The sequence below is a fragment of the Chroicocephalus ridibundus genome, chromosome 4 (genome assembly GCF_963924245.1).
Source record: "Chroicocephalus ridibundus chromosome 4, bChrRid1.1, whole genome shotgun sequence".
NCBI lineage: Eukaryota > Metazoa > Chordata > Aves > Charadriiformes > Laridae > Chroicocephalus > Chroicocephalus ridibundus.
This window is the reverse complement of record NC_086287.1, coordinates 54,468,952-54,495,358: the sequence shown is the minus strand read 5'-3', so window position 1 is coordinate 54,495,358 and position 26,407 is coordinate 54,468,952. Positions and strand designations below refer to the sequence as shown.

At 41.4% G+C, this 26,407-nt stretch overlaps 2 protein-coding genes across 4 annotated transcripts in view; one reads left to right on the top strand and one right to left on the bottom strand.

The window, feature by feature from the left end:
- Positions 1–16: 16 nt before the first annotated feature.
- Positions 17–13,891, bottom strand: LOC134514593 (atherin-like). Its single transcript, XM_063332593.1, has 2 exons — positions 13,614–13,891; positions 17–143 (listed from the first exon to the last, which is right to left on the bottom strand). The coding sequence occupies exons 1-2, from the start codon at positions 13,889–13,891 to the stop codon at positions 17–19; spliced, it is 405 nt and encodes a 134-aa protein (XP_063188663.1).
- LGMN (legumain) overlaps positions 13,882–26,407 on the top strand; it is a 27,082-nt gene continuing 14,556 nt past the window's right edge. Inside the window, exons 1-2 of one of the 3 annotated variants that reach the window (XM_063332592.1) lie at positions 13,882–13,997; positions 20,537–20,681. In XM_063332592.1, coding sequence (XP_063188662.1) covers positions 20,544–20,681 — 138 coding nt within the window. In that variant the 5' untranslated portion in view covers positions 13,882–13,997; positions 20,537–20,543. Of the gene's footprint in view, positions 13,998–14,728; positions 14,855–20,489; positions 20,682–26,407 lie in introns of those variants that run through there. The other 2 variants (XM_063332590.1, XM_063332591.1) reach the window with 2 other exon arrangements.

The following is a 26,407-nucleotide window of genomic DNA, read 5'->3' as shown; positions in this document are numbered from 1 at the left end:
GACGTAGCACGTCGCATCAAGCCCCGCGTCCCGGTGGGAGGGGTGGGGCGGGGCAGAGCGGGGCGGTAATGGCGGCCTCTGAGGAGACCGGCCCTTCGTGATTCCTGCACTTCTGCCTTGGGATGGCAGGAGGAGCTGCAGCCCTGTAGGGAGAGAGGGGGCGAGAAAGGTCTTCGGCGTGGCTGTTAGAAACAGGCAAGCGCGACGGTCTCCGTCTTTGCTAGCGTCGAAGGCTGGTAGTGTGTAAAATGGCGGCTTGGCCTGACAGAAGCTTTCTGGGCAGAGGCAGGTTTGGGCCCCTCGCAACAAAAAAAGGCATTGAGGTGTCAGAGTGTGTCCAGAGAAGGGCAGTGAAGCTGGTGAGGGGTCTGGAGCACAAGTCTTACGAGGAGCGGCTGAGGGAGATGGGGTTGTTCAGCCTGGAGAAGAGAAGGCTGAAGAGAGACCTTATTGCTCTCTACAGCTCCCTGAAAGGAGGGTGTAGCCGGAGGGGGTCAGTCTCTTCTCCCAAGTAACAGGCGACAGGACAAGAGGAAACGGCCTCAAGTTGCGCCAGGGGAGGTTTAGGTTGGCTATTAGGAAAAATTTCTTCACCAAAAGGGTTATCAAACATTGGAACAGGCTGCCCAGGGAAAGTGGAATCACCATCCCTAGAGGTATTTAAAAGACAGGTAGATCTGGTGCTTAGGGATATAGTTTAGTGGTGTTTTTGTCAGTGTTGTGTTGATGGTTGTACTCAATGATCTTAAAGGTCCCTTACAACCTAGGCAGTTCAATGATTTTATGATTTTAAATGGCGGATGAGCCGTTTGGGGTACCCCTGTCTCGCTCCAGACTCGGGAAGTCCTTCTTGTCTCTGTTGCCTGGGTTGGGATGTTAGACCATCATACAGGCCCACTGGAAAAAAACACCTCAGCCTTGATACTGCCAATAAATGACAGGAATTTCAACAAGAAGAAACTACATGGGGCACTTAAGTTCTGTTCCCCACAACTTGGGGAAGATGTGAAGGGAATGACCTGCTGATCCTCAAGGGTAACTGTAAGATACCAAGGAACATGGGTATAAACATCTATGATATAAACACCACACACACACACCCCCCAAGCAAATGCAAATAACTAAAGGCATCCTTTTAACTTGGATTCACAAAACTTCTATCAGAACCTTTAATGTCCAGGCTCACACTCATCCTGTTGCAACAGTCCTTCCCCTACGTTTGTCCTGTATGGTAACATTAATACCACCTTGTTTCTGCTGAAAATACTTGAGTGGTGCTGTGCAAGCAAAGGTGACTCTTACTTAGGTAACAGGTAAATATGCTGAGGTTGTCTTTCCTTCTTTTTCAGATTAAGATCATGACTAGTCTTAGAAGAGACATTAGTTGAGGTTAACATAAGGGCTTAGGGACTCCTTTATAACAGAATATCCTGGGACTGGTAAAGAAAAAAATTAAAGCCCCGATTTTTTCAGTCTTAGGTTTCCCTTCCACAAAAGCACTCACGATTTTCTGAGGCCATTTCCTTTTTCAAAGCCCCATGATTTAGAGGTTTGTATGACAAAAGAAGGGCACTTGGCCCCGCTGAAACCAAGGGGCTTAGCATAAAGAACGTGCTCAGCAGTCTTTTTGGATAGATTTGCACTATTAGGCAAGTTCTGCCTCCACCCAAAGAAGAAAAAAAAGACTTTAAAAATTACTTTTGTTAAGTGAAAACTACTAACATCCTGCAAGGAATAAAATTCTGCTTCAACAGTGAGTGATACTTTTGAATATTTATTAGCATTAATTAGATAAAATGAATATTCAGGAGGAAGGAAGGATTCTAGCTTTTCTGACAGATGAACAGGAGACTTTTACTGTGGCTTTGTGTGTATGGGGGTTGAAGTAAACAGCAAGTAACTTTTAGCTAATTCCAGAACAGCTTTTATAGTAGGGTGAGAAGAAAAGAATAATTTTGTTGTGACGTTGTTTCATCTGTCTTGAAGTTACTGTCCTCATTAGCTGAAAGGGGAAGTGGAGCCCAGACATCTGTTTTGCATATTAAGCACATGATGGTGAGTGAAAAAGAAAAACAACTTTTTGTGGAAGGCTATCTTGCAACTTGTTATCTGAGAGGTCATCTAAGGCAAAGGTTGGAAGGGGTGGTTTCAGGAATATGGCTCATGTCACATGCAAAAGAATAAGAATGGATTTTCTTTCACAATTGTTCCCGTCCTAAAAGCAAATATATAATACGGCAAATTCCCTTGACAAAACGAAATTCACATTTACTTACTCTTAACAAGTAAGTCTACTCTGACTTAGAGATAGTATTTTCAGTAATTTTCAGTCACTGTTTCAAGTCAAAACCTTTTGGTTGATGTCAGATTTATATGTGAGATCTCAAGATGCCTCTCATATTCTTGTCCGTATCCATTTTACTATTTAGACTCTCTCTCAGATGGGGTGTTTGAATGAAGACTTGACAAGCATTGTTTAGAGGGACTCCCACACTGTGGATGTCCCCATACTTGTCACTGCAACTCCTTTCTCATCATCTGTGACTCAGTGTCCCAAACCCTTTCAAGCTTTATGGCTGTTTTCTCTCTTCTATAAATGCTTATTCTTAGGAAGGATAGTTGTTAAAGTGTATATAATATTAGGTTAGGGGGCTTTGTTGTTCTTTCTCCCATCATCTCTCTGTTTGTTTCCTCAAACAATCTTCTATACCAACACATTGCAACTAACCAGTATTCAGATACTTTCTCCACACAGAACTTCTACTCGTGCCTGAGGCACCAGCAAGAATGTGAATGAAGACAATGCTTACAGCTTCTGCCACTTCACATCCTCCTCTGTCGAGGACCTCTTCTCCTCCTGAGTTTCTGATTATAATGCTGAATGCATGGTTGGTGTCTTACATCCACATTTCCCTAGAGCTCTAGATGTCATCTTGTCAGATCACACCTTACAAGTATTCTCTGGATAAATTCACAAGTATGCTGAATGTTGTTATCAGGTAGGCTCCTTTGGTTCACTGAAGTTTCCTTACATCTTATTATGGTAATCCTTTCCCTATGGGGAACCCACAAGGCTTGGGAAGAGCTCTTATGTAGGACAAAGACTCCAAAATGTTTGTCTACAGATATGAATTATTATTGGGCCTCATTAGGACCTAAACCCAGGGAGGAGACATCAGCCCTGCTGCCTACTCAGAATGTACTCACAGCACTAGTACTAGGATGAGTTAATAGAAAATCCATCTTGCCTCATGACAGATTAAGCAACACATTGGAAATAATAAACCAAATGAATTCACAACCTTCAACTTCTACATCATGTGACTCAGCTGTGCATAATCATAATTTCAATTAATGTGAATATATCACCTTTTCAGATACTAAGGAAAAAAGAGTTCAGGACCCTACAGAAGTCCAGAAATAGGTAGGGTAACTCCTTTTCACATAATATTTAAAACCCTAACAACCAATGCCACCGGTGTGGGATGGGAAGCTCATCTAGACCACTCAAGTTAATCATAACATCCTAGAGCTAAAGATATTTGCAGTATGTGGCGGGATTGTTTTTAAGTGTTATAGTATCGTCTGTTCAGATTTCAACAGGCAATGGCACAACTAATTTTCATGTAAACCAATAAGAAAGAGGAGGGGTTTTTTAAGAGACTGTATTAATTACAAGTTAATTCTAGTTTTATTCCACTTTGGTCTTCAAAACACATTACAAATCCCCTCAGTGGAAAATTCACATGCTATTGTGAATGTTTGAAGTATTAGATCATTGAAGACCAAAGTGACGTGAACAGATCTATCACCAAAGAAACAAGAAGGGCCAAAGCCAATGCCCTAGGTTATTTCTGTTTTTTACACAGAGAATACAGACAAAGCATATTTCAATAAAATACCTAATTGCATCACTGTATCTAATAAGCTTTTATCTGCATTAGTTAGAGTCTGAAAACTTTTTTAGGAAATATACCCACAGTAGAGATACATAAGCAGCAAGTGGAATTCAACACACATTTTAACACGTCCTATTCCACTCTGCAGCTATTGCATGGTGCTTGTTTGACTGGATCATCTTAGAGATGCAGTCTAGTTTAGATTAATAAATGTTTGAAAATAATTGTCTTTTGTTCAATATTACATAGGCAGCCTCCTAGGACCATGTACGAACTGCCCACAGCCTGAGAATTACTGGTTCTTGCAGATGACATAGTTATTTACCTTGAAGTAAATTCCATGGCAGCCCTCTTCCCCTGTTAATGCAAAATCTTAAAAACTGGGATCCCATATTGATAAAGGGACTGGGTGGGAGTGGAGGTAACCTAATCCTGTAAGTCCTGTATAGATTTTATATTGAACTCTTGGTTGATAGAATTGTTCCGTAAAAGCAGTCATGCTTTATGTGTAACCTGGAAAACACATTTATTCCCTCTGAGTGCTCTGATAAAATGTAGTAACTCTATTACAATTTTTACCCATATTTAGTATCTCCCAGTATGGTGAATAATCTTTGCAATAGCCTGATTTTCAAGAAGACATAAAGTTTACATCAACACTATTCAAGTTTGTTCCATTTACATTTTCACTATTCCTGATAGTCTCAAAAAATAATGTTTTCATTTACAAAATTAGAAAAAAAAATTAAGCAGAAAGTTTAATGTTTTTGAGCCTGAATAATATAGAGAAATCTAGAGTAGTGGTATCTCTTTCCTTGGTGCTTCTTTGACGTCTGTATTTTTTTTAGTCCAATAATTGATATTCTCAGGGTGCAAGGATTTACAGGTTGGCAGGAAAGAAAGGGGAAGGAAAGAGAACTTGTTGTGTGTTTTGCTGACCTATTTATAACATCCCTTATGTCTGCTGTATTGACAGCTGCTTCCAAGCATCCTGTAACTGCTAGGCTGTGGTGAGAATATTGAATTCTGTCACAAGGGGAATACAGCTTCATTAACTACCACTGAAGACTTTACAGGTGCCTTTCCAGTTTACAGGTGCCCTCCCCAGAGTCCAGGCTCTGATCTGGTATGCTACAGGGGCTGCTACATAATTCGAAAGGTTCTGGGTGCAACCATGAAAAGTAAAAGATTCCTATCTAGCTGTAGATGAAAAATTAGACTCTTTGTACAAAGCCTTTAAATCCCTATTCATAGTCAAAGTAGAAATGATTTTTACCAAGAATTTCCACACATTATTTTTTTCCTATTATAGCTCTCATTGTAAGATTTAAATAACAAAGCTAGAAAATATCTGCCATACTATATCACAGCAAGATCAAATAACTTCCTCAAAATTCATAGCAAGAAAACAAATGGGGCTTTAGTTTTTATTTTTTTAATGAAAAAAGAGGCACTTTTGCAGTTGTCAAAATTATTTCTTTTTAAAAATTACCATTTTCTACCTTGAGCAGGTTCCCAGGTTTTTCATTGTTCAGGAAGGGAAATTGTTAGCTAGCAGAGGCAAAACAGATTGTTTTCCTCATCACACAACTTGTACTTAGAAAGTTAATGATTCTCTTTTCTGAGTATATTGAAACAGGGCTTTAGCAGTTGTTTTCTATACTAAAATGTGCTGAAGAACATAAAAATTGCAAAACATAGCAAACAAAAAAAAAAAAAAGGGTTGGTTTGTCATCTTAAATCAGCCTTTTTTTGCTTATGTGTCATGATATATCATTACACAATTACATGTCTGGACTAAAGTCTTTGTTTTATGCAGTATATTGAAAATATACCAAATATCAAGGATTGGAAAATTACGTCATTTTCACTGGATGAGCTGCCATTTAAACTATTATTTCATTCTCAACATTCAGTATGTGGCCTCCTGCCATTCATCACTTAAATGCATCACTGAATAAAATGGCATGAACTTGCCCCGTAAGTTTGTATGACTGTTGTGTGTGACTTTGCAGAGAAACTGGTTACTTTAGGACAAGCTAAGGTGAAAAGCTGCAGCTCTGTGTTATCTGCCTGTGTCCCCACATGTACTCCCTGGTAAATGATGGTACCTAACCTCTGCCCTTAGCTACCTTGCATGGCCTCACCTACACTCCCAAGTAAGCCTACGTTCACTCAAGCTGTCACATTACCCGTGATACTTGGTTCACACCTACAGCCTCTGAGGCAAGTGGTTTTACTATCTTCACGTTCCAGATGGGGAACTGAGGTATAGCAAGGAGGAACTAACAAGAAAGTCCTTTCCCACACCTGAACAGAGCAAAGCAGGTTTGGTCTGGTCAAAATGTACAAATGTTGGGGATGGATCATGCTCAGTACTAACGAACTTTTTAGAGAATTTTAATCGCCAGCCTTCAACTGGGTTTTCTGCTGGGTTTTCAAGGCATGTACCTTGTCCAGATGTGACTGCCCTCTCACAAATACAGAAAAAAGTCATGGTCATGATTTGAACATAATTCCTCTCAGTTATGTTGGTGCAGCTGTGCCAGTCAAAGCATAAATCCCTCTCTGAAAGTCGCCAGCTGCAGGTGATGAGCTAAGGTGTAAGAACAGGACAGGAGACACTTCTCAGCTATATTCTCCCTGGGATTTTGACTTCGGGATTTCCAGAGGAGGTGTCTTTGCATGAAAAGTAAGAGATTCCTATCTAGCTGTAGATGAAAAATTAGACTCTCTGTACAAAGCCTTTTTGCCTTCAAGTATTTTTTCTTTCAATTTCTTTAATAGCATTTTTCAAGGCATACAGCAGCTCAGCTAGAGAATTTGTAAACAGAGGCACAATTCTGGTTCTTTTTGCCCAAACACCAACCTTTGGTTTTCCTCAATATCCCTGAATGATTTATAAACTGAAAATGATTAGAAAGCAAATCTTCCATAAACACCTAGCATGGAAACCATTAGGGTAAAATGATAGGGAGACTTTTAAAAGAGCTCCATTTTAACATGAAATGATGGAAATTCTTAATTCTAGCTAGTGGCTGTAGCTGTGGGTACATGAGTACATGCAAGGTGCAGGGGTACAATGCAATGGACCCAGGCTGGAACACACAGCTGACTCACGGCTCAGGTATTTGAAGTTATAGCACTGCTCATTTACCCCCGGAAAGGTTGCTCTGTCTCCACTGTTACATCCTCACTTTTACATCAAAATGAGATACACAAAGTTAGGCTGTGATTGTATTCCTTCTCCCACAGCATAAATCAGCTGTATTATGCACACACACACATTCTTCCAATCTTCCTGTTGTTACTGCTTTCCTTTTCTTTCATTACTCCTATTTCTTTCTTTTCCTGTAATAAATCACAATGAAACTTTCCCTGCGGTGTCCACACTATGTTATTTCCTTTCTCCTTACTGTCTTATTTTCTTTCTCTCTGACAGAGCTGGCATATTATTCTTCTAATGAGAAACAAAGCCAGCCCTCCAGACGCTGACAAAATTATCAGAGTTAGGAGATCAGAAGTGCCTAGTGACATTTAAAAAATAGCAAGTTCGAGAATACAAAGTCTGGAGAGTAAAATGACATTTGAGCATTTGGGGGTTTAATTGCATTCAGCCATATGCCTTTTTTCATGCATTTTCATGTATTTGTTGAAAAGGACTCAAGATACTAAAGAGTAGTTTTCTAAAAGGGTAGAGGTCTACAGCTACCAAGAGGATGCAATTTGATGTAAAGAATGAAAGACCAATGGCATTTCTCTTGTTTCTTTTTTGATACTTACAGAAGCTTGATAAGGCAAAATATTTGAGGGAAACTGTTTGCAAACAGGCATTTTTCAATAAAAAGATTTAAAGTAATTGAGCCATTTTGCTGTTCACCTCTATTATACCTGGCTCCTCTTGCTAATACTAATTTCATATTGAAGATGTTTCTCTTTCTTCTTTCTTTCAGTAAGGATAGATGTTTTCCCTTTTTGGCAGCAGAACTACAGAAGACAAGTTTAAAAGGTCTTATTTGTCCTGAAGGCACATAAGTTTGCATGCAGCATGTCTCCAGGAGGAGTTTTTAATAAGAAACTTTTATCTTCTGCGTACATGCTCTCCCTTCTGCAGGTGAAAACTCAGCAGGTCTCATGCAATATAACTGCCCAAGATCTTCCTAACTGCTCTTGGCTGAAGTGGCCCATATGGGCTACGAGAAGTTTTGAAAAGGAGGGTAACAGATACGAGCCTGACATAAAATTCAACAGGCTGCCAGCACAAAAGGCAAGCACAGCTGGCGATGTGAGTGCTGGGTGGAAGGTCTTCACTGAACCTGTTTCCTGGTTTAACTGTGAATTACTTGGATTAATCCTGGAGCTGTAAATGTGTAGATTGACTGGGCTAGCCTGGATCTAATATGGAAGAAAGTGTATTTTAATGAACAGAGAGAGGAAAGAGCATTCTTTACCTGACAGTGGCAATGGGTAATTCAACTGTTTGGAATCCGAGTGCAGATATCCACAATGATACTGCAAACATATCACAGACGTTAATTGTGTGCAGGAAAAAAGTCATTATCAGGGGGATGCATGCAGTGAGGTTTAGGAAGTATGTCAGTCAGATATGAGGATTCCCACGATTGCCTGAGATGAAGAAAAAAGACAACACAAGTCAAGTTCAGAGAATCCTATTCTGGGTGTATGCACTTCATAATTGGCATTTGTTTTCACAGTTTTCAGTGGATATTTTATAGGTATGAAAAACTGGTGAACTAGATTTGCAATAAATAACATCATTAAGCTGGCCATTACCTCTTCCACAATTTTTTAAATACGTTCCCCATTGCGTAGTCACACAGGTTGTTTGGAAGCGACTGAATGCAAGCACGTGTTTGTAGTCTTTTAACCTTTAAACTTCTTCCCCTTTTCCCTCCTCCCTGCTTGTTTTCTCTGGTACACATTGTGCTTCCCTTGAATTTCCTGATCATACGGATATTTCAGGCTATCACCTCACACGTACTTTATTCTACTTCAAACCCTTGTTTTTTCCATACAATTCAACGTTTGGCTACAAAGGTAGAAAGGTGTCATCTGCAGAAAAGATGCACAAGGGGATAGGAGTCATTTTCATGTAGGATAAAAAGTTAACCCTGAACTGAGTGCATTTAGCTTTTCTGATGAGCTTTTTCTCAGCTCTCTGTGCAAGCGAACGTTCAAGGAAGCATTTCCCGGTTTGAAGCTGATCCTGTTCTCCATGTGTATGTAGTGACCAGACTGTCTTGCACTTAAACTTTCTGGCAGACTTATTCAGACTTTCCCAGATGCAAATGTAAAACCATTATATGCAGACAGATGCTAGATCAGGATATCTCTAAACTCTGTCTTCTTCAACATATGTGCGTCTATGTGTGGTCCTGTTCCCCTGCGTTTGACACAGGGTAGAAGTATATGCCCCAGATTCTTTGCACCAAATTTATACTCCACCATAAAAGAAAATTACCAGGGGCATTTTAGTCATATCTTTACTCTGACGTTGAATGTCTGTGCTGTGCGTGCTCCTTTTGTAATTATGCAGAAATCAGTGCCTTACTTCTCCTGGCATGCTTTCATACCCTTGCTGCTTTATTTATTTTTTAGAACAGAAATGGACACAAAGCCTCATAGACTAAACCTCAGCTCCTCCTTCCCAGGCAGAGCTCTGTCTGGAGAATCGACCTCATAGAAATATTACATTTCCTGGGAGATTGTCGTCTTTCCCCAAAAAGTCAATAGGAGAAACAAACAACAGAAAAGATCTAACTTCTTTTAGTCTTGGAAGAAACTTCCAAGTTTTTGTATGGCCAGTGGTTTAGAACCTTCTCATTAAAAAATGGTTTCCTCTCTGTAATCTACAAGTACTTGTTGCATTTTAACACTGTTATTTCTTGTTCTGTTTTCTGGAAACATGAGAATATTTTTACCTTCCTCTTGCAGCAATCTGTTACGTGTCATGTTAGAGGTCTCTCCTGGATCTTTGCTTGTCTATACTAAATTGCCCCAGGTCTTTCAGTCTTTTCTCATAAGTGATCTTTCTGCAATCTCTAATTGCACTTTTTGACACTACAGTTCATTCAGTTATTTATTGGCATGATATAGACAAAACTTAACTAGGAACAACTAAGTGCTGAGGAGTTCTGCGTGTACTGAGGCTCTGATCTGCAAACCTTTCCCCAAAATTGGAGCATTTATGCTAATGAATAAAATGAATGTATATAAAAATATATGTATAGTATATAGATATTCTATCTCAAGATATGGATATCTAGATTTTTCTCTCTAAAAATATATATAACAGGAACAAGTTGATCATGTGCTCTCACTCTTCTCACCTTTCTCTCCCTTTCTCTAAAAAGGGTCATCGTGTTCACTGTTTTTCTCTTTCAAGACTTTCCCCTCTACTTGGCCACCTATTTCCAAGAAAAATATAGGAACCCACTGTCTTGAACACTGTCAAATGTAGTTAAATCTGTCAGAATGGTTGAAGAAAGCATGTGTGAAGCTGTAGGGATAAGGTGTTTCCTCACTCCCTCTCAAAATGTATGTGTATATATTCCCCTAGTGATGTAAATGAAGTAAACCTCTGAATCCCTCTTGCTCCCAGACTCACTTAATCTCAGTTTATCCCCATGATGATATGCCTGCCATTAACTCTCTTTCTTTCAGAATTAAGGTGACTTCATGTAAGTTTCTTCTGTTTTTCCTCCCAAAATAAAGATGAACATTGTTTTTTCCTTTAATCACTTGATAGCTAAGATGACCCCCCTTGTTAATCTAGTAGTTTTGCTAAAATGAGAACTAAATCTTCCCTCTTTTCAAACGTATGGGATAACCGTGTCTGATGTTTGCCTTTACAAGGCAGCTAGTCATGCATCATTGCTAGTCTGACAAATCTAATCTCATTGCTGGTGAAGATGTTGAAAGACCAGGCTCAGCACATTGTTTCATTTGCCATAAATCTCTCCCACTCTTTACCTTACATAATTGCTCTTTTTTTTTACCCAGAATTTCTTATTTTGTTTTGCTAATAGTTATCAAGTTAGTGCAACTACAAGGAATTAGCATTTGTTAAAATGTTTAAACTAGGTCAAGGAAGCTTAAAATTACACGAATATCTGCAGTCTAGGACTGATGTTAAGCAATCATTTAAATTTGGATTAAGAATCCAGCATTTAATAGCACTTGTTGATATTGTAGAAGCAGTTCATTGGGTCTGGGGGCAGCTGGCCGTGCTGCCTGGGTACAGAGTTGCTCAGGAAAATCTTTTTAAGCCCTAAAGAGGAGATGGAAGAGAAGAAATTGCCTTTTATCTCACCTACTCAAGCATTGTGTTGGTATTATGCAAACATACTAAGGGATTTATATGGCAAAGCACTTTAAAGCCTAAAATGTCCTGAAACAAGTGACTGCATGAACAAACCTGTAGTTGCGTGGCTGAATAAGCATCGGGGTATCCCAGTAACAGTACATTAATCAGCTCTGGATCCAACACAACTCATGTGGTCTTTGCCCCCTGCATTCTTAAACATTGTTACTGAATCAAATAATTAAAAAATTCACCTTTAATGAATAAAATAATTTTCTCTTTTTTTATTTTCCGGATTCATCCACATGGGAAATATTTATGGATTTGTTCTATCTTTCCCTTTGAAAATGTTCAATAACATTTGGTGACAATTTTTCAAAGAAGTAGGAAACATTTTTAAAAAAAATTCCCTACAGAACTGTTAAAGTCTTACGGGAGTGATGTGGTTCATTAGCTGGTTTTTGATCTAATAGTCACCTGATTTGCATTCAGTTACTATACCAGTGTATAACCTCTGCATCTTGCTCCCTGGTACATGCCCTAAGTGAGCTCAATTCATGATTCCAGTCCATTTTTTCTCAGCTAAAAAAGTCCTGGATTCATTTAAAAAAAAAGTCTTGGTCCATTCAGATGCTGTTAAAGGAGAAATGCACGTGCAGCCCAGAATGACTTCATGTACATTTTTATAAATATCTTTCCTGGCAAGCAAAACCAATGACTTTTCAGTCCAAATTTCGTCAGCTGTAAGGTTAGTGGCATGGTACCATAAATACCTGTGTTAAAACATCTCCAGAGTTCAGCCAGAAATCTGGAAAACCTCTTCTGGGGAAACCTGTGCTTTTTGCAGAAACCAGAACCATTGCTGCCATGCCAGCAATGTTGGAGGTGAGAGAGGATTCTCTCAGAGCACTCTTAGCAAAACAGAATCGGAACTAAACTACCCATGCTTACTGTACGGCAGCCTTGCGGTTTGTAGGACTTGCCATCCTTGGTTGGTAAAATCTCACTGGTAAGAAAGAACCCACCTTATCTGCAGCTTTTAAGTTTCACATTTGGGTTTGGGGTTTTTTTGTTCGCATTTGGTCAACACTTTCAGAGTTTGCTCTGAGCGTCTTAGTCCTCATTTGTCGCGTGTGGCTTTGGTGGGTTGGTGGAACTGCATTCAAGAGCGTCGGAGTTTTGTTATGAGACCTGTGGGCGACGGCTACTTCTCCTTTTTATTGCTGTCAGAGCAAGGAGCAAAAGGTTTCATAAATGCATCATGTTTTAACCTACTTATGTGCTTTTCTCTTTTTAAAAAGGTTGTATATGTGTTTGCTTACATAGCCTTAAAATGTGTGTTTGTGTGATTGACGGAGCATTATTTCTTTCATTTCTTTTCTTCCATGCTAGCAGTGGCCGCAAGGATCCTGCTGGATTCCTGCTGCAGGAGATCTAGCCGCTTCTGTTTGAGACTCCTCACCGCTGTTACCTTAGCGATCTCTCTGCTGACTTCAGCCCACGTCCCCAGCAACGCCATTCATCTTTCCTTTACACAAACTTCCCTCCCGGTTGAGGAAGGCTTGCTCCCTTTCTAACACCAGCAGAGAAGTAATCGCATTCAGTAGTAAAAGTCTGAATATTACTTGAGTGCTTTTAGTACCTGTCTGATACACTTAACCGAGACACGGGATTCCTGTAGGGCTCTTCCCATCCATTATTTTTCACAATGAGGAACATCCTGCTGCTGTTTACTGAATGTAGAATTTCGGGACAGGTTATTTGGAAATGGTATTATTAGGCTTTTTAGCAGTGACAGCTGACAATAAGCGTGCTTACCTCATGTAGCCCAGCTATGACAAATAATAGGAAAAGCACCTTTGGACTTGGATGACAGGTAAGTGATACTCTTAACTGATACCAGGTAACTTTTAGGGCAGGAGGATAATACTCAAAACATAAGCATAACCCACGTGGTCGCTAAGCTCAGATTAAATTGAGGGGAAAGGATGGTTTAGGGCTTGTTTTTTTCCTGTTGGATAATCAACACGACGGTCTCTGTCAGTTCAAAAAGGTCATCCCTGAATCAGCCGGAATTCTAACAGCTTGCCAGTGTCAGGACACACGCTGGGTTACCAAGGCCGCCGGCCTCGAGGGAAGTACTGATGATGAACACGTAATGACCTTTTACATTTATGATCATGAGCGAAGCCGAGATGGTGCAAATAACGCAAATGCCAAACTCAGAGCAACACTATGACTTTCTGCAGATGATCAAAACCATGGTTGGTAACAAAATGCAAATTTTGGGGTTTTTTTAACTTATAGGGGTTTTTTAACTTATAGCCAGCATGCAAGGGGGAACCCGGTGTGCTCCTTTCTGTCAGGTTCATCAGGGAAAGAGCACGTACCTCTGCTTTTCCAACAAGATCTCTTCTTTTCTTTCTCTCATTAAAAATGGGGAGGAGTTTCTCAGCCTGTTTCCCGGCCGGGCTCCCGGCCCACGCGAGGCGTGCTCCACGCCGGCACTCGTGACGGAGCCGCCTACGGGGCACCGGGGGACTACGACTCCCGGCGTGCTTTGCGCGCGACCCCCCGCCGCCCTTTGAACGCGGGGGAGCGCCGGGATTGCTGGGACACGTAGTGCCGGTCGGGTGGGTGTCTGGCCCCGCCTCTGCCCGGCCGCCATTGGCCGAGGCCGGTCTCCGCCCACCGCGGCCGGCGGTCGCCTGCCTCTGCACGGCGCCTGCCGCAATCACAGCGGCCGCGGCGGCGACACCTCCGCCGGCAGCGCGGTAAGGGCCCGCCGGGGTCGCGCTGTCCTGGGAGGGTTCTGTCAGAGCTGGCTGGCGGCAGCCGGGAGGACGAGGCGGAGGCAGGGGGAGCCGTGAGGAGCGGGGGGGGAGTGTGGTGAGGGAAGCCGTGAGGGGGGCGGGTATGGTGAGAGAAGCCGTCGGTGGGGAGAGTGTCGTGAGGGAAATCGCGAGGGCGGGGGTGCTTTGAGGAAAGCCGTGAGGGGGATCCGTTATGGGGATGTGCTGTCAGGGGGTGCCGGCCCGCTCCGCTCCCCGGCGGCTGAGCTGCCCGGGGGTAGGGGCGAGGGGCTCCGCCGGCTGCAGGGGAGAGGTCGAGGGGCGCTGGTTTCCCTCACCAGCTCCGGGCGCTGCTGAGCCCCCAGCGCTCTGCCGGCCCCCTCCCCGTTTCGGGGCCCGACGTTAGTCAGCGCTGGGGCCGACAGGGGCCCACGGTTGGGTCGGTTTGCAGACCCCCCACCCTCGGCCTTGTGCCGCCGGGAGAGGGGTCGGTCTGCCCGCCGTTCTCCTGTGCGTTCTCGCCGCGGAGCGCCCGGCCGCATCGTCGGTGCTGCCCTTAATAATAAGGGGTTTGGCACAATTGTCCCCCCGCCCCTGTCACGGGGCCCTTCTGGCTCGGGAGCTGTATTTGAGCTCGCCCTTGTGGAAGGGCTTCAGCGGGGAGAGGAGCTCAAGCGGCTCGTTCAGAGGGGCATTGCTGGCCCAGGAGAAGAGGGAGAGTGGAGGGGAGGCGGTGGCAGCAGCGCAGGTTTAGTCCCCGGATAGCACGTTTTTAACGGGGGAAGAGGATGGAGTCAGAATTTATGGGTTTTCTGCAAAGAGCTGACGATGCCTGAAAGGTACTGCACTGTGTCTGGTTATTTATAGCTGGTGGACAACCTTGCCATAACAAGAAAGTATGCTTGGGGTTAGTAGCACCACTAGTTCCAATTTAGGATGGGACAACACTGCGTTGGGGTCTAAATTTGGGGGTTAAAACAAAGGTTGCAATGAAGATCTGAAATGCTCAGATAAACCATGGTAAAAGACGTGGAATGTGGGACTCAGAGGCTTTCTGCATAATCACTTCTCCAGAATTTCATTCTGTCCATGCTCTAAAAATTTCTGTTTGTTGAGCAGAAATGCTAACCCTCATCTGACCTAATCCTCGATCCTGTCCTGAATCGTGCGAGGTAATAAAGTTATTTATGCAGTGTTGCAGTAGCTGCTTTTTCTACCATCAGAAGGTGATTGTGGAGACTTTGTGTATTTGTAGACAGATCTGAAAGTAAATATCAGAAGCAGTTTTACTGAAGCCTTAAGATCTACCAAATTTGAATCTGGGCTTTTTGAAGTGCATGTAAAAAAAAAAAAAAATAAGCCCCCCTAAAACAGGTCTATTAGATTGCCTCCATCCTAGGATGCATAAGGAGTGATTTTTATTTTTATTATTTTTTCCCTGGTAAATGGTGCCATCTCTCTGCTGCTGAGAAAGAGGAATCTGCAAACAATAGAATGAACCTGATTTTAAATGACTTCTAAATACCTTTTTTTAACACTTAAAAAGGTGTAAAAACCATTCTGAGTTAACATAATTACAAGTTTTGTTTTTACAGTAAAAGTGACTTATACTTCTTCAGTAGCTATACTAAACTATTTTACTACAAGTTCTAGTCAAATTAAGCTGATTCATAAAATGGTTACTAGTAGACTTTGTAAAGAACTGCTTTGCAACAGAGACCATAATCTCCCTGAAAATGTACCTTATCAGAGTTTACAGTGATATCTCTCTACCACTCTACAAGTGGACAAGAAAATCAGACTAATTCCACAGGGGCTTAATCATGGGTTTAGGTGCTTCAGTTTGCGTGGCAGCCAGCACAACATGTAGGCAGAACATTGCTGACAGAGAACTGCAGACATTAGTTTCCTGTGAGGAGCACTATCGTGAGTCACATATTTTGTGGAAATCAGCCTCTAAATATTACAGCGACAGGCAATATGCAAGCACTGTATGGGAAAAGAAATTGTGACTTGATTCTGAAAACTAGAAGACTAGTGGTCATAAAAAGGGAAGCTGAAAAGAGAGATTTCCCAGAAAAAAATGGAGTGATCAGCTGATTATCTTAAGGCTGTTATTTTCACCGAAGACTACTGTTAACTTATTTCACATGAAGGGAAAATGGATATATGGTTTCTGTTTATATAGGTCTGGGAGGCTTTGCTTGAGCTATATTCGGAGTTTAAGCTACCAAAGTGTCAACATCACTCTAAACACTAGTGGAAAATGCTTTGATCAACTCAAACCCCTTTCTTTAGGGTGGTATCCTGCTGTTCTAAGGCTTTTGATCTTAGTGGACGGTTTTCCCAAAGAAAAGTTGTGAACTCAGGGCGCTGTTGACCAGAAGAATTGTTCTAGCAGCAACCGTCCGCTTCCAGATGTGGTCTTTCTTCAGCATCCCTCTCTTATCAAGTCAGAGATGTGTGCTAGCCCATGGGAAGCAGTCAAGGTACCTCTGTCAGGCAAAACAGGATTTAAGGGCTGAGTGAATTGTTCTGGCAAGAGCCACCCAGTTTTGGCCATGCTTCTTCCAGGGCTGTGCAAACTGCGCAGCACCTTACCTTTGTGTGTACGTGCTGTGGTTCTGCGCTTGTAGATCTGATGCTGTACCCACTATGTCTGTGAAATGTGCCTTTTTCCTTATGTGCTTTCCAAAGCAAAGTTAACTAACTCTTTTACCAGCAAGACCAGGCAGAGCTGATAAAATCATCTCCTATTTTTTGCCGTCAAGCAAAGATCTAAAATGATCTTGTAGTGAATTTTCGGTTCTTCTTTGTAGTCTCACTGAGCATGCATTTATGATCTCATGTGACAGATCTTTGATTCCTTGCTTTCAGAAAAAGGCTTTTTATGGCTCTCTGGTAAGGTGGTCAGCTGAGCCGGTTTCTCTTCTAATATGACCTGAAGATGCAGTATGTGACGGGAACTTTCTCTTCTCAACCGCAGGTCAAGAACTCATTCAAGACAACCCAGAACACAATCTTTTAAATTGCCTGCCTGAGCAGTGAAAGGCTTTCTTTAAAACAAGGAGAAATACGGGAGGCTTTTTTGTTTGTTTGTTTTTGTTTGGGTTTGTGGGTTTTTTTCAGTAGTTGGAAACAAGCAATGAAAGACCTATTCCCAATGCACCTATGTTTCACAGTTAAACCTGTTTTAAATGTTGCTCAGAGAACCTTGGAGAGCTCAGCATTAATTAATCATGGCTTATTAGTGCATTGTGGTATGTCTGGGTTTTTCCCCCCTTCTTTCTGGTGTTAATTTGATTTAATTATAATATAGGAAAAAACAGATAAGTGGGATTATATGTCATTAATTAGTATAAAAGATGAGTTTTTTTCTATTTGGAAGAACCCATGACAAAACATATGTGTTTTTATAATACAATGCAAATGTTTCTTGGTGTTTGTTTGGTTTGTTTTTTTTTCCTTGGGCCTTCTGCATCATTCACAACTCTGTCACCGCAGAGGGGAGAAATCTGATGATCTGAATACCCACGTACCACATGGGAGGCTTCTGAATTCCTCATGAAGGGCCTGCCTGAGAGGCTTGATAACTTAAGTCTTTGTTCCTGATCTGGCCCTGAGCTTTCCTGTTGTGGGCCTGTTTGCAGGCAGAATGCAGGGCTGGCATCTGGCATACCTGCGTCCCACACAGCACAGCCCCGAGCAGAGGTACCGGCTGGGGTCCAGAGAGCTATAGATCTGTGTTCCGATACTCTGGTGCATAAATTCGTCAGGAAAGACAGTCCCATCAAACTGTTTTCAATTCAGGACTTAGCACTCCATAGCGTACTTTTTTCTGAAGCTGCTTTAGTCTCCATTGTGCGGTATATCAGTAACTGACAGACGGTGGGCAGTGACTGTTTCCATGTGATGGATGTCTGTCTACTAGGATCTGCCTTGAAATTAGCCATCATGTTATGTGACCCAGTGAACTGCTGGCAGCAACACGGCTTCTATTGGTATGTCCTGAATTCGAATTAATTATTTACATCTCAAAAGAGCTAAGCATCATGTGAAAGGATCTCCAGACCTTCAGCAATCATTTGAACCATTTATTTTCTCTGTGTATTTTTCATGTAAACGTAAGTAATGTTTTTTGTTGGAGAAAGGGAAAGTTGTGCTTTAATGAACATGGAAAAAAGCTTCTTCTCATGAAACAGATTCTGAGCTCTGAGGGATCTGTTTGCATGAAATTCATCTTTATAAAGTCAAACTCAGTTAAGATTTCTAAGCAGATCTTCTAAAACATACTGATTTTTCTTTTCTTGTCTAATATTTCAGGAGTTAGATATACCTGCAACTGAATATTGGGAATGAATAGGCTTGTTGGCCCATGGCGTATTGTCATACTTTACGAAAGTTTTAAATAACTTGGTCTGAATCTTAGTAGTGCTGTAGGCAACAAAATAGGCAGTTTCTGTGGATACTGTAAACACAGTGTATCTTCAGTGCAGTTGTTAGTGTGTTACTTGTCTTAATCATCTGAAGAAGTGACGAGATAGACATGGTAGAGTTGCCGTACAAAGCCACGTGTCACTGTTTGGTGACAACAATGACAAGAATTTACAATTCCAGCTCAACATGAGAGATTACAACTGTCTATCAAACTGCAGAAAATTCTGCTTATTCCTTCATATCGGCTTAACTGCTGAAGTAGCTATTAATTCAACAAACCCCAAATTGTTAAATTAACATGTACTGTTCTTGCTCCCAAATCTCATAGTTGCAGGCAGTTACAGGAGTGGCTTATGCCTGAAAGATAAGTTTCCTAGATTCAAAGTGTCATAGCACTTAACGTTTGGTTCTGCCTTTTCCTTTCTGTTCTGGAGTTTTTTTGTGTGGTAACAGCTCTTCCTGTGGGAACTGATATGCTAACGTGACTTTCTTTACTTTGTGCTACCTCCATTAGAATGAAAAAAAAAAAAAAACCATCCAAAAATATATGCAGTATATTTTTCACACTGCTGCCAGCAAGACTTAAATCTCAGTGACCAGTAGATCCCGTCTTGGAAAGACCCATACCACACGTTAGGTTAGCAGTCTTCACTATGCGCAGCTGGTTCGGGGCGGAGCTGGCCGCTTCTCTGTTTCAGCCTCATTTGAGTGGCTGCAGATGGATGGTTTTGGCTGGTGGGAATTGAAGCTGACTTGGATACTGTTTGTTTATTTGGTTTAGTGGTAGCTTTGATATTGTGTTTTGTGACCAAGTTGTATGGCTTGGGAGTTTCCAGCTTTTATTCCAGAGAAAACCATGCTAAAGTAGGCTATCTCTTACTGCAACACATCTTGCCTCCAGAATCTCTTTTTTTCTAAGTAGGCCAGTGTAAAATCCTATCTCTCAGTGCATGAAGAAGTATGTAATTTTTGTGCATGTGCCAAAAGCATGCAGTTCTTCAAGGGTTTGCTTTATGAGGACACATTGGATGCAGCAGACATGAGATGGTGACCAGTATACATACACGCCCCACCCCCATAAAAAAAAAAAACACAAAAGTAAACCTTCAATTTGATATGGACAGATTGTTTGCTTTTATAGCAAACACTTTATCAGACAGTCAGGGTGCCCAGGAAGTTCACTAGTGGGGACACTACTTCTAGTGCTCTCAAGAAAGTAGAAAGAGCCATTTCTGCATGGGCTCAAACTGCCTCTCTGGCTCTGCTCTGAATTTGCCGTCCACAGGCTCAGACCCAATTCTTTTGCTGTGCACCTGGTGCAAACACTTAACCATTGTGCAAAACAGACGAAAATGCTACTCTTTCATGTGGTACTGGTTCACACTAGCATAACAGGTTGCACAAATAGCATGAGGCTCTCGCAGTCTGCACTTCCCCCCAGCCCCAGCAGTTAGGGCTGTATCTGGTGCAGAACAGCGACACGGCCTCTCTCCACCGTCTCTGGCTTTGTGGGCACAGAGAGCTTTTGTGACACTCTGACCTTCCAAGTCCCAAGCAATTCTCCACGTCCATGCATCCTTGTGCCTACATCACCCGGGATTTGACTCAGTAATAATGGGCTAATTGCCAGTGAGTGGAAACCAGTGAATTACATAAGCAGAGACCAAGAGAACAGTATTAATCTGAAAATTTTTTATCTGTGAAATACTTGATAGTGAGGCTTGCTCTGTATTTGAGGCATATTCATTACCAGCTATTATAAAGCAAAACAACCAGAGGGAGCTGAAAGACTTGGTTGTCCTATTCAGAATTGCTTTCAGTCAGATTTGAAAGCTGACAGAAAACTCTTATAACTATAAGCAGCTTGGTGCTAAAGGAAGATATGACCAGAAATTGTACTGTGGGTTGAATGGTCTGTAAAAACACAAAAAATCCCCACAAGCAAGAAAAGGTTATGGTTGTGGTACTACTGATGTTTGTGTTTGTTTTATTTTGACTGATGTCCTCTGATCTGCTTCTCTCAAACTTCTTCACTAGGTTTTTTTCTTTTTTTTCTTTTCATCCCATTTGTGGAGTAAATAAAGAAGAGAGATGATATGGAAAGTAGTTGTGCTGCTGGGCTGTGCTCTGGGCATCAGCACATTCCCCATGGAAGAACCTGAAGATGGAGGCAAGCACTGGGTGGTGATTGTCGCAGGTTCAAACGGCTGGTACAACTATCGACACCAGGTAAGGACCACTGGTCTCACATGCTGATGCTGGCCAAACTCCAGAAAATGCCTGCTCTGGGACTCGCGGGGAGATGATAGCTGCCTAGACTAGTTCAGCCCTTCTGTCATTTGGGCAAGTGGTACTACTTCTAGGCTTCCAGGAGTGTGTGAAGTTTTCAAAACAAATAGCAAGAAGATTCACTCACAGCCTGGTCTTAGTTCTTGTCATTCTCACCCTGAGAATTCCCCTCCACTGCTCCTTTTACTATTTGAATTTTTTTTTTTTTTTGCTTACAACTTTGTCCATCCAGTTTTTCATCTTTTGAAAACCTGTTGTTAGCAGGAGGAGCAGTATTCTTCCTCTAATCACCTTTCTGCATCCTGGGAGACGTATCATTTTGTTTAAGTATCCTATTACTAGGCTAGAGGGTCTAACCCCAACTTGCACTTGAACAAATGATACCTTGAATTAAACCTCGTTTTGAGACATATTTCACTACATTTGTTTTCCTCTTTTCCTTATGGTATGAAAAACCTCTCTTTCTTTTCTCCAGTTAAATCTGTGAAGGCTCCAAATGCACAGTATCTTGTTGTGGGGTGGGGGACATGCAGAAGGGGGGTCTTTTTAACCTGAATCAGCTTGCTCACTGTGTTCGACAGCATGGCCTCGGAGTTGTGTTGGCACAACAAGCATACAGTGCACCGAGGTGCAGAGATCAGAGTGAAGGGAAAGAAGAGGAGAAAAGGGAACAGGAACTCCCGAGTTTGACACTGCTGTCAAAGCCAGTGTGTTGTGGAATTGTGGTCTGAGCGTGAGTGTCAGGATGCACAGGACTAAATTTAAGTGATTTAACTCTGATTAAGTTCAAGACTTATAATCAGCAGTCAGGAGACCACGACAGTTTTTCCTTTTGGGGAATTCTTGGGCAGTCCCTTAAACAGCTTAATCTGCACTTAAACACAGTCTTTCCTCTGTACTTGTAACTACCTCTTGCTTTCCTGCAGAACACGGTCCACTTAATTCTAATTTCTGTATATTTATAAATGTTAGAAAATTAGTTTACTAGACTATTGTTGCTTAATGTGAACTTGAACAGAGATTGAAACACTAGTGTACAAAACCAACATTTTAAAAGTTAAACTGTATTAAATGGACTGGGTACTTACATCAAGCTGATTTGCTAGGCACTGAAATTTTTAAAGCATTTATTATTTTTAATGTAATTGCCTGTAAAATCTAGAGAGGCTTAATCCTCTCTGTTTGTGTTAATTGAGGAAGAAATGAGCGTTCTATGTGTTGGGCACACTGGGTTTTATGTATGTTTCCCCTCCCTCTCAGTTCACAATCAGTTTGTAACTTTCAGCACAGTGATGAGCTTAAAAATAAATGAACCAGACTGACAAGCTTGTTGCATCTGAAGAACCACCTGTTACTGGCAAATACTAGCTCAACACTGACAAACTGGTTTTAGGGATTTTGCCATCGCCTGATAATCATAGTTGGAATATTACAGTCTTAATATAAACTATTCCTATTTAAAATTAAGTCTTAAAAAAAAAAAGATACTTTTAAAGTTGAAATTGGAAAACAATTATAAAAATACTAGGGGTGTACTTGATCATGGCCCGCCCTGGGGTGTCTAAATGTAATTACTGAGTTGTGCTCTGGTTGTTGCTATTGCTGTCTAACCAGTCTCGCTGGCTCCCTTCCACTCTAGGAGGAGTTAATACCGCAACATTCATTGTCTAAATAAAACTATATTTTTGAAGCTGTGGCTCATGAGAATTCCTTTTCTACAGTTGCCCAAGCATAGAAGTTTTTAACCTTTCTGTCAGTGAGACGGCAATGGCAAGTATATCTGCCAGGTGTAATGGAGTTATGAAGAACGCGAGATGCATATTTGCCTATTTGTTTCCAACAATAATTCTTTTGAACATGCCCGTTTCACAGGAGCAAATTAACTTTTGAGTGTGGTCATGGTTTGCACACAGTTACTAAGTAATTGCTTTTCAAGCTCAGAAAAATGAAAATGGGATTTCTTTAAGCACCTTCATTTTGAAGGTAACATGAACTAATAATGCAAAATACCTGCAGTGCCAAAGTGTTCTGAATTTCAGTGCCAGAAATTTCTGTATTTTGACTTCTACCACTTGCTTCAGGCACAGTATTAACATTTGGAATAATAACAAAAAAAGAAAATTAGAACAGCACTAATAAGCCTATCAAAGTTATGAAATCAGCATCGTAAGATAAGAGTCTGTGTGAAGGATCCTTCAGAATGGGGCTGAGCTCCTACTTACCTGTCCTGGGCAAGATACCGTGCCTCTAACTCGTTACAAAAAGAAATCAGTTCCCACAAGATACAGTGCGTCAGCAGCCTGTGCTGTCTTGCCTCACAGCCTTCTGTGGCCAGCCCTAAGGGCCTGGCAGGGGTGAGCACCCGTGGTGGGAGGGCATACTGGGAGACAGACCCAGCAGGTAGTCCTAGAAAATCCACTCTCTGTGCCATGAAGTGTAATCCAGAGAAGGGCGCCTTGGGTACCAGAAAACGGGGGAAACTCGTTCCCAGCAAAACTGGCTGAACCACAGGCTTTTAGGAGAGTTATACGGAAGAGGAGAGTTACTACAGAAATCTCAGGAGTTTATAACAGATTTTTGGAAACATTATGCAGACTGATCACCGTGTCTTTGTGTGTGTTAGTATGCCATACTTTCCAGAGGTGGAAGCAAAAGCACTGTAAGTAATTAGATTATTTGCTCAAGTCACTTGCAGTGGAGCCAGGAATAGGACTTGGACTTCCAGTTCTGTGCTTCATCCATCATGAAAGTCATTCCGTAGTGAACATGCGCAGAGGCACATGTTATTTTTCAGTAGAATAATACCTATACTGTCAGAAAGTGAAGCATTGTGCCAGGATTGTGGAGTTGTGTAATTTTTTGCTTTCCAAGGGAGAAACTGTAGAAGAAAATATATTGTACCCAATTAATTAGTTTTCCTTCTGCCATCACCTTTCTTCCTCAGAACTTCTCTGTTCTGGCCTGTCTACAAGTGAATTAGTACATATGAACGTTCCTGTAAGCAGTTACTCAATGTGACACTATTTTATTACCGGACTGGTTGCTATTCCCTACATGCAACTAAGCACTCATAATATCCCTCTGTAATTTGAGACCTCAGCTGACACATCTCTGAGTTTCAGTTGCTAAGTTCAGCTGCTCAGGGTACAGTTAATACACGATATTGTATGTTTGTATTACATTTATATTTTATGAGCTCCAGTTGTTTTGCATGCTGCCTACACACAACAGTCAAAACTCTGTTGCCTTCCGCAATAGTTACCTGATAGCAGGGTGTGTTCAGCTGACTAAACAACCATAAACAGAGGAGAATATTGCACCTTCAAAAATATCTCTTAATTCCATACATGAAAATTTGTGGGGAAAATAGTCCATCATTGTATGCTGTACAGACCCCCTGAACAGTAAGTTTGTAAAGACTGTGCCCTCCTTGTAAATGCTGATTTTGCACCTGTAACCTCAAGGAATCTGAAACTTCTTCTGAAACTTGTGATTCAGCTGTCACTGGTCAGGATCCACTGTCAGTGGTGCAAGCCTCATGTGTAGACAAGATAAGGAAAAAACCACTGTTTGCACTTATCTGTGAGTGAGATTTACACCTTGTAGGCACTTGTTGCGTCTGTGGTGGCTGAACTGAGACTTCCCTAATCAGGGTGATCTAAACTTGTCTTAAACATTTATCTTATCAAGTTCCTAAAATGAATTTTAAGTGTTTTGAATAGCATACATCCCAATGTCATAGGTTTACCATCATTGCAAAGCTAGCTTGTACATCACCTTATGCTTGTGGCTTCTCAGTTCTTTGGTGGTTTTATGCATAACTCAGTGTTTTTGATTAGAGTTGCTTGGGCTGTGTGGAAGGACAATCGATGTGCTCCTCTCTGCTCCTCAACAGTTATTCTGACTTCTCTATGGCGGCTTTCTTATTACCAGAGTGGCTGCTATTCCCTAAATGCAACTAAGCATTTATAATACATACCAGAAAGGGTACTCCCCCATTCCTTGGGAAAGCGGCTCAGCTCTCTACTATGCAAAGAGCTGGATGATACATCTCTGGAAAGCTGAGTGACATACCTGAGCAAATACAGCACTAAATGCTACTGGGCAATTTAGAGAATGAGCCGACAAACTAGTTTTCCTTAAAAGAAACAGAATCTTGTATATACTTCTACCTCTCCTGAGGCAGAAGTGTGTATGTATATACATATATATACACACACACACGGACCAATATGTTCTGGATACTCCAATAGACATAGTCAATGGAAAAGCCTGATGTGAAACACAGTCTTAATTGAGGAGAAGATCAGCTGAAAGAATCTGGCAAAATTAAAATGCTGAAAATAAAAAAAATTTGAATTTGCATGCATGGGTCCGTTTTCAGTTGTTGTTTTTAGTCTTATACTTACTGAGCTTTATGGGCCAGGGACTGTATTTATCCTGGGTTTTGCACACCACTAACCAGAGCAGTATCTTATTCCAGGACAGTCCTAAATTCTCCAGTCTTGCAAGTAACAGACATTAAGGATGCCTTGGCTGTTTGTCTTCAATTAACATTTCCTTACTGTGCGTACAAAATTATAACTGAAGCTATGGGAAAACTGTATTAAGAACTTAGGAAAGGTTAAGAGTTTTTGGCTGACTCACTGATATATGTTTAAGCAGGGGAGTGAAACATTCAGGCATTTCAGATGTATTCTTCTACCATGCTTATATATTAGAGTTCACTCTTTTTTAGGCTGTGGCGTTTCACTGTACCTGTAGTGGGAACAGTGCCGCTTTGCAATGAAGCTGACAGTTCATTACACATGCTTATTAGCCATGAACCTAGCAGTCATAAGATTGGAAGTAACCAATTTCACAGAAGTCCAGGCTTTTCCCTTTAGGCAGTATTTATGCATGTGTCATAAAATAACTTGATTTTTCCAAACACACCCCCCCCCAAGTAGACTACTTAAAGACTGTGTCACTCAAATGCTTGAACAGCTGTATGGCAGAGGAAAGTTTGGGTGTTTTGGGTTTTTTTCCTTTTAGAATTTTCCCCAAATGCACATTTTGTGAAACAAAATGCCCATTCCAGGAAAATGGGGGAATTGCACCTCTGATCTCCATGCTTTCAAAATCTAGGTGTTAAATATTTAAGCAGATTTAAGCATAGATATTCCACAGAAATTTGCTGATGTAGCAACAGGTTTAGACTAACCTAGGGATGAAAGGTCTGAACTATGCCATTAACAGTGTCCGTTTTGGAGCTGGCATGTGAGGTCCGTTGTGCAGTAGCAGCTGTGCAGCTGTACCTTCTCTTCTATTCTTCTGTTCAGGACAGCTGCTACACACCCCAAATTGTGGCCACAAAAGTGTGATTTGCATGTAGTGACAATTTATCCAGTAAACGTTTATAGCATTCATTTCACATACTAAACCAACAAGAATAATACCGCCAAGAGATCTAGAACAATATTAGCTGTCTCCTTTAGGGTGATTTACAGGTAACGGCTATGCCAGAAATATTTCTGGAAGAAACAAGGCTCAAACAGCAGTATTTGAGAGGCAGTTACACATCAACAGGAAATACTCTACATTTACATACGCCTCCCTACTCTAGCAGCAGACTATTTCTCTTCTGGTTTTAGAAAAACATAAATCTCTATATGTGTAGGGGAGGG

Coding starts and splice junctions, on each gene's coding strand:
- LOC134514593 (XM_063332593.1), bottom strand. CDS start 13,891: ATGGCGGCCGGGCAGAGGCGGGGCCAGACACCCACCCGACCGGCACTA. Junction 144..13,613: donor ATCTTGTTGGAAAAGCAGAG/GTACGTGCTCTT, acceptor CTCTCCCTACAG/GGCTGCAGCTCCTCCTGCCA.